This window comes from Poecilia formosa, unplaced genomic scaffold (genome assembly GCF_000485575.1).
Source record: "Poecilia formosa unplaced genomic scaffold, Poecilia_formosa-5.1.2 Scaffold481, whole genome shotgun sequence".
NCBI classification, from domain to species: domain Eukaryota; kingdom Metazoa; phylum Chordata; class Actinopteri; order Cyprinodontiformes; family Poeciliidae; genus Poecilia; species Poecilia formosa.
In genome coordinates, this window is record NW_006800420.1 from 359,902 (window position 1) to 368,249 (window position 8,348).

Below are 8,348 nucleotides of genomic sequence, written 5' to 3' on the forward strand. Positions count from 1 at the left end.
CACAATAAATGTCACATGGCTGGTAGATGAGTTTCTGAGTGACGAACGGAGGAGCCGTAAATATCCCGAATTGCCCCCCGGTCTTACTCCGCCTGCCCTCCAACCCCAAACCCCCCAATCCAGGAGACATTTCCCGTTTTGTCAAACCCAAAGCTTGGCAGGTTTGGGACAAAGTGAGAGTTCATCTGTTAAACTCACTGAAGACGAACAGAAACTAAAAACTGGATCATTTTTATCAGCGTATCTGTGAGCCTCTTTATTATTACATATAATTTCAGATCTTTGTGTAACTTTTCTTCAGGTTAACTTAGAAAGTGAGCTGTTATTGTTACAGGTTGGTTTCTGTTAGGGAAGCTCAAATAGGAAAAATGGGCTGATATCTGATAGTGACGCTGCTGTTATGGAAGATTTACCAAGATTTTATTTTGTAATTTTTTTATCCGATTAATCGTAAGAATAATCGATTACTCATTACTAAAATATTCGTTTACAACAGCCCAAGTCTGTTCCTGCCGTTTTGTGATGTTACATTCTGGAGGTTTATGAAAAAACATTATTTGTAGAAGCAGCTTCGTCTATATACACACAGTGCTGCTTGAAGGTTTGTGAACTAGTTGAGTAGTTCAGATTTTTCATTTTTTAACCATGATTTTCAGGTTTATGTTCATCGATTCCATTTGTTTGTTTTGAGGGAAATGTGTGAGTTGCAAGCAGACTAAATGAAACATGGAGTCAGAGCATCTGCAAAAGTAAATGAACCACAGCTGCACTGGTGAAGTCAACTAGGTAAAAGACTCAGCGGAAGCACATGTGACAGCTCAAGTAATCAGTTAAGCAGACCAATCAAATGAGACATCATTGGGAAATGTTTGGAGGTGATCAGGCATAAAGACCAGATCAACAATGCTGAGAGGAAAGGAGACATCTGATGACATCAGGAAGAAGGTGGTGACCAAGACCATCTCCAAAAGATTCCAGCTTCATCCATCCACTGTCAGACAAATCATTTACAAATGGAGGACACAGGGAATCACCGCAACTCTGCCCAGGAGTGGACGGCCGTCAAAACTTACACAAAGAAGCACCAGAATAATGCAGGTAAAGGTCAACCCACACATCACCTCCAGGGAGTTGCAGACCTCTGTCAGCGTCTGGGATCAATGTACCCTAACCCTATTTCGCCTGATTGTAGATGCATGTATGCATGTCAATGAATGTCAATAAACATGGCATTCATGAGAGAGTTGCTGGAAAGAAGCCTCTGCCCTCAAAAAAGAACAAAGCTGCCCGTTTAAACTTTGCCAGACAGCACTTGGACCAACCAGAGGCTTCTGGAATCCATTCTCTGGACGGATGAGTCCAAAACTGAATGGTCACAGGCGCCAGGTTTGGAGAAAAGTCAACACTGCATTTCAAGAGGAGAACCTCCTCCCAGCAGTGAAGCCCGGTGGTGGAAATGCTTTTCTGCCTCCGGACCCGGACGGCTGCAAACAGGGACCATCAACAAATTATTGACCAGGATCTCTGCCATCAGTCAGGGAGTTGAAGCTGGGACAGAAATGGATTATGCAACAAGACAATCCAGCAAAAGTACCAAAGAATGGCTTAAGAGAAAAAAGATTTGCACTCTGGGTTGGCCCAGTCAAAGTCCGGATCTAAATCCCATAGAAATGCTGTGGCAAGATCTGAAACGGGCAGTACAGGCCAGATGCCCCTCCAACCTCTCTCAACTGAGAGTTCTGCAAGGAGTGGACAAAAATCCCAAACAGCAGTGAGACACTCGTCCATAGTTACAAAGGAAGTTTAGCTGAAGTAACGGCTGCAAAAGGAGGAGCCACAAGGTGCCAACCGAAGAGTTCACATGCTTTGGCACTTGGCAGATTTTCTGTTTTTGACAGATAAAATACTTTTGTTGAATAAATAATGAAAACATGTATCTTTTTTTCTTTGTACCCCTTGTTTGGAAGGTCTGCTTCACAATTTGAGGACTGGATGTTCATTTTACATGATTATTATCATTTTTCTTTAGAAAACAACGATGTTTGAGAGAGATGTATAGAGATATTTAAAGGATGAAAATCAGAAAATGTTTTGGTTCTGGACCGAACTGAAAAGCAGCAAAAGGGAATAGTTCAAGTCTGGATGAGTGACAGGAAAACATGGAGGTTTGCTAAACCTGACTAAACGAACATGAGAATAATAAAACCGATTTATGAAGGAGAATCAAACTAAAAGAATTTCCTGGTTCATCGTCGGATCGAGGTTTATGGAGCAACAAAACGTCCAGAAATTCAGTTTAATGATGTTTAACCGCCTGCCTGCCGCACCGATCAGCTGACTGGTAAAAACCTGCAGCCGGGTCCAATACTCACATCCAAACAAAAATACACATAAAACTACAATTATTAACCAACAACTTGAAAAACAGAAACATTTTTCACAAGCAAATTAATAAACTACTAAAACAACAATAAGAACTAAAAACAGCCAAAATATGTAAAACCAGTCAGATGTTAAAGTAAGGGAAGGTAATTTTATTTATACAGCACATTTTCAGCACCAAGGCAATTCAAAGTGACAACAGAACCAGATGGACTCGGATTCTGCTGAGGCTCAGAGGTTCTGGACCGGGGAACCGGAGCCTGACCTGCAGGATGTTTCTCAGCTGCAGCTGCACCTCCGTCTGCCTGAGCAGGTCGATGCGCCGCCGCTCCAGAACCGGCCCGACTTCAGCAGAAATCTGCTATCTGACGGCAACAATGTTACGTAAAGCTGGCACGCTGCAGTGAAGTAGGGTCAAAGGTCACTGCTCTGCAGGAGAACGGGTTGGCTTTGGTACGAGCTCCGGTTCTGGAACCGAACTTCAGGTGAAGAACCTCAGAGTCCAAAACCATCAGAGATCTTCTCACCAAGACGCCTGGTTTGCTTTAAAACTTAATAATATTTATTAACACGATTTATTGATTTCACCAGATGATAAAGTATGGAATCATTTTAGAACGTTTCTCAGATAAAGTTTATTATTTAAACATAAATAAATGTTTAAAAACATAAATAAATTAAGTAAATGTTAAAAAACCCATTTCAAAGATTAGAGAGAAAAGCAGATCAATGTTGCTGTTTGGGCAAAGCAATAATGAGATAAGATTAATAATCAGTCAATATCAAATCAATTCCTCAAAATGTTTCTAGTTTTTTGTTCAGAAATGATTCAAACACATTTTAAATTCAATTAATAAACATTTACTATTAATTTATTTCCATAAAATCAGTAAAACTTTTGATTTCTGCAGGAAATGTGATGCAGAGACGAAAAAAATCAAACTGATGAAGAGGAGGAAGACTGAGGAAGACTACAGAGGAGGAGGAAGGTCGGACAGAAGATTACTCCTCTGACTTCATCATAACCCAGAATGATTCAGATTATCAGCCAGATTACAGTCGAAATGTTGATGCCACATGAATATTGGAGAATGAATGAATTAATTTGTCCTCCTCTAATTTTCTCGTTTGAGATTATTGGTTCAAAAAACCTCAACATGAAGACCAGACATGTTAGAGAGACGCAGAAACTTTTCAGCCATTTAAATGCTAAATATTTTTAAAATCTCCACACAGGAGCAGCCTCCAGCCCATACATGATGCAGGAAATCATCCCAAACTCCGGTCAGAAAGACCAGAAATTACTTTTAACAACGGCTGAACTTCATAAACAGACAATGTTCCGACCCGACCCCGGGGGAAACGGGGAAACAGTCGGAACCAGAACCTTCGGGTTTGGACTCGCATGTGTGGGAATAATTCCAGGTATTCATTTAGAGGAGAAAGAATTTGAGGTGAAACAGCCTGGTCACCTGCGGACACCTGCTGCCCCCATTAAGGCCAAAAACAGCCGCAAACTGGGAGAAAACGTCCAGAAACATCCAAAATTAATCTTTACCACAGCAGCGGTCAATACAGTAACCAACCGATCCGAAACCCACAGAATGAACCCAGAAAAACCACCGCGTCCGCCACTCACCGCCTGTTCATCGGCCTGACCCGCACAGCCACCCGGACAGACGCCATCTTTCATCCCGCTGCAGCGCGCGCTCTCCCGGCCACTCAGCCTCCGGCTTCCCGCTCCTCTTTATGGCAGCAGCCGCAGCAGCAGCTAGCTCCTGGCTAACAGAGCAGGGGGCAAAGGTCCGGAGGTAACCGGAGGTCTGAGGGCCAAACTCCGTTGATAGCAATGGGGGAGGAGGCGACGAATTCTTGCCTGGATAAATGTTATTGGAGCCGGGGAGCACCGAGTCACAGCCGCGGTATGAACCGGATCATGTCCCGGATCCTGGTCATCGACAGGACCGCTAGCTTAACGTGACCGGCTGCTTCATCAGCTGATTTAAAAAAAAAAACAATAGGATTTATGGAAGGCCTGAAGGGACAAAAATGTTTTCTGGGCCATCGATGTTCTAAAATTATTACCAAAACGGGAAAAAAAAGTTTCCCTAGAAAGCATTCTGTGAGACATGTATTTTTTTATTTTTTACATTGTCTCACAAAAGCTTTACATTCCCATGGAAAACATTTGCTTCTCACAATAATATTTTTTTCTAGTCAGTTCATGTTGCACCTTGAAAAGTGAATGTCTTTCTGCCAGATACGGTTTTTGTAAGGCTTTTACACATTAAAATCGTATTTTTGAGTTTTATATAAAATATTCCACAAATGAAATACTGTGGAAAAACCAGGTAATTCATGGGCTTTCCATACCAGTTCGAAGACAAAAATGTGACAGAAACTATCTATAAAAAGGAAAAAAAATGAATCCAAATGTATCCCCATCTGGCAGTTTTTCTTGTAGAGTATTTTTTATGTTGGTAATGTGATTAAAGAACCTGTTTTCATGTGAAGTTTGTTTAAGATTTTAAACAAACATGAATGTGGAGTTGGTTCAGTTTTCTGCAACAAATAGTTAAGAATGTATACAAAGATTTTCACTGAGCATCTTGAAAGGTATATGTCCGATTTTAAATGTACATTTGTTATCACTGTGACTGCATGCAACACGTGTCAAACTCAAGGTCCGCAGGCCATATCTGGCACACCACAGCTATTTCTGTGGCCCTCTAGACTTCAAGCAGGCCAGCCTTTGGGAGGACTTGATGTGTCCTTACATATTATTTTATCTGTCAAATAAAATCAGTTTCATGTGTATAGAGCCAATATACTTCAGTGTTAAATAGTTAATCTTTAGAACTACTCACTGAATGCAGACAAAGTTATAGTATTTTAGTTGTTAGTTACTTTTATTAATACATTCTCTTTCAACCGGCCCTTTGAGGATATTTATGATCTTCATGTGGCTCAAAATGGAAATGAGTTTGATGCCCCAGGTTTACAAAATACAGCAGGGTGTGTGGAAATTTACTATGAGCGAAATAAAAATCTATTGCAAAGGAATGAAATCCTTTTTTGAGAAAATGCAAAAGAAAAAGTTGGTCCTCTTGCTTTCTTTGTAGAAGAAGGGGCACCAGGCTTAGCGCTCCAGGTGAGAGTTGTTCTCGGTTCCACTTGTGTAGTTAACCCTTTAATTAAGAGGATCTGTCTGAAAATACGAGTGTGTAGGAATTCATACGTTTCTTACTTCTTCTTCCTACTCCTTTTCTAGCATGTTAAGATTATTATAGTACAAAAAATATTTCTTTTGGATTCCTTGTTCATTGTGTTATTTTATACTGCTATCATGATTGAAATAAATAAATAAACGAAGTTTCTTCCATCCATCCATTTTCTAACATCCTTGTTCCCAGTGGGTCAGGAGCTGCTGCTGCCTCTCCAGCTAACGTTCCAGGTGAGAGGGGGGTCACCTGGACAGGTCGCCAGTCTGTCGCAGGGCAACACAGAGACACACAACCATGCACACACACTCACACCTAGGGACAATTTAGAGAAACCAATTAACCTGACAGTCATGTTTTTGGAAGCTGGAGTACCCGGAGAGAACCCAGCATGCACAGGGAGAACATCCAAACTCCATGCAGAAAAACCCCGAGCCGGGAATCAAACCCAGAACCTCCTTGCTGCAGTTTCTTTCAATATGTAAATTTTTAAATGTACACTGTAAAACGGCGTTTTACTGTAGATTTTACGGTAAAACGCCGGCAGCCGGGGTTGCCAAAATTCCACCGTAAAACAAAAAAACGATTTTACCCGTATTTGTTTTTTACGGTTGAATTTCGGCAACCCTGGCTGCCGGCATTTTACCATAAAACAAAAAAACAGATTTTATCTATGTCATAATGGGGTCTAATTTCTTAACCCACATGCAGAACACCAGGCGGAGAACAAAAATCAGTTAAATAAGTTTATTGTAAACACAAAATAGTGATCCACAATCGGGTTCTGGGGAAAGTCTGCAATCTGGATCACTGGAGCACTGGGAGGTAAAAAAGAGAGATGGTGAGTTCAGGGGTCGTTGAAGATGGCAGTGTCAGAATAAACGGACTGGTCTTACGTGGGTGGAGGAAGGTCTTCACGGGGGGAAGAATCACTGTGGTTACCAGGGTTTGGTTCAGATGGAGGGTTGCTGCTTGGCTGACCAAGAGGCTGCGGTGGAGGGCGGACAGGTAAGCTTTGGATCACAGTAGGCGAGGAGCGAGTGAGACTGACAACAGGGTAATCCAAAGAGGTTTGGTTTACTGCGGAGGTGTCAGTGGAACTCTGACAACCAGTGGGTCCACAGCGTCATGAGGAATAACCTGAGGAAGAGGCACAAAGAGATATCACTTGAAGTCCACAACAGGAGATAATAGTGAGAAGCATGGAGGGCTGGAGTACCAAATACTGGCTAACACTCTGGATCTGAAGTGTCGGCAGCTGCGTCCTCATATACTCCTCCAGATGATCAGATTAATTGCAGCTGTGCAGGAATCCAGGAATCAACGGCAACGCCCTCGGGAGGGAACAGCATCTTGGCACCCTCTGGTGGTAAAAGAGGGGAAAAGCTGCAACAAGGAACCATTCCAACAACCCGGGTTCCCAACACCGTAAATTGTTTTTACGGTGGAATTTTGCAAACCCCAGCTGCCGGCGTTTTACCGTAAAATCTACATTTTTTTGTTTGTTTTTTTTACATTGTGGGGTTCCCAGAATTACACCGTAAAAAAAATTACACCACATCACACAGCTCCACTGACAGAGAGAAAGGGGGATGTGAGCTCCCCCTTTCTCTCTGGAGGAGAGAAAGGGGGAGCTCTCCCCCTCGCCTACTGTGTACCTGTTACTGATTATATCAGTTACAGGTACCTGTACCTGTAACTGTTCATCTCCAAGACGGGGAACAAAATATGCGTCCAGTTTTTGGCTTTTCTTTGCTCTCTTTTTTCCATCCTTTTCACTTTGCCGCTTCATGGAGCTCCAATCATGTTAACTTAGTCGGCTGGTGACAAGCTTTACCCAGAATGCACTTTGAGGCAATAAAGACGATCCACTTGCAATTTAATGTGTCATAAAGTTAAATGTAAGAGTGAAAATGAAGCCGGTCTCGTAGCACAACATTTTATTCAATATTTTACAGCCACTATGTCACTAAAATCAGTCGGTCTTGTAAAGTTTTTGCACCCATGAGTCAACAATGACTGGAGCAGCCTGCTGTATAATCTACTGAGGCTCCATTCATGTGATGCTACATACATCATGCTCAACAGGAGAGGGCCTGCTTTCTCCTCATCTCCCCAGTCATGATAAAGGGTTGGATCCCTGCAGCCTTATGCTGCCCGCCGCCTCTCCCGTAGCTCCGCCACTGCTGTTGACCAAAACTCTCAGTATTTTACAGTATTTTCTAAAATATGGTAAATGTCTGTCAACTAAGGGTTTCCCTTAGTTGACATATCCAAAGGATATGGAATTGGCCATATCCTTTGGTAAATTAAAGATGCTGACGGTAGTGAAAAATTAGGTGGAATCGTCCTTTACCCAACTTCACCTTCGCACAAGCAGCTCTGAGCAGTTAGAGCCACATTGATTCCAGTAATATTCTGCATTATTCAAATTTAAATAGCACTTATGATGGAGGGAATTAATGCTGATGTTTAGGTCTTTTTACTCACTTGTATTAATTTTTATATTTACTTTATCACAACAGTAAGTCAGAACTTTATTATTTCTGTATTTTCAGAAACTGCTTCATATTGGAAAGCACCGCTGTGAACTGCCGTTCTTCAGTAAAGTCCGTTTAAATGTCTGATGAGCAGCGTGAAGCCCTGTACCGGTCAGTTAAGCCAATCCACAAACGGGTCAAAACCTCAACAAGTTCAGAGATGAAACCGGAGAAAAGATAAAAAACATAAGAGTGTGATGAAGAG

General features: G+C 41.9%; 1 protein-coding gene across 1 annotated transcript in view; it reads right to left on the reverse strand.

Annotated features, from left to right (window-relative positions):
* kif16ba (kinesin family member 16Ba) overlaps positions 1-4,392 on the reverse strand; it is a 27,714-nt gene extending 23,322 nt beyond the window's left edge. The window contains 1 exon segment of the mRNA XM_007578496.2: positions 4,022-4,392. Within this exon segment, the coding sequence (XP_007578558.1) occupies positions 4,022-4,068 (47 nt within the window). The 5' untranslated portion in view covers positions 4,069-4,392.
* Between the last annotated feature and the right edge of the window lie 3,956 nt (positions 4,393-8,348).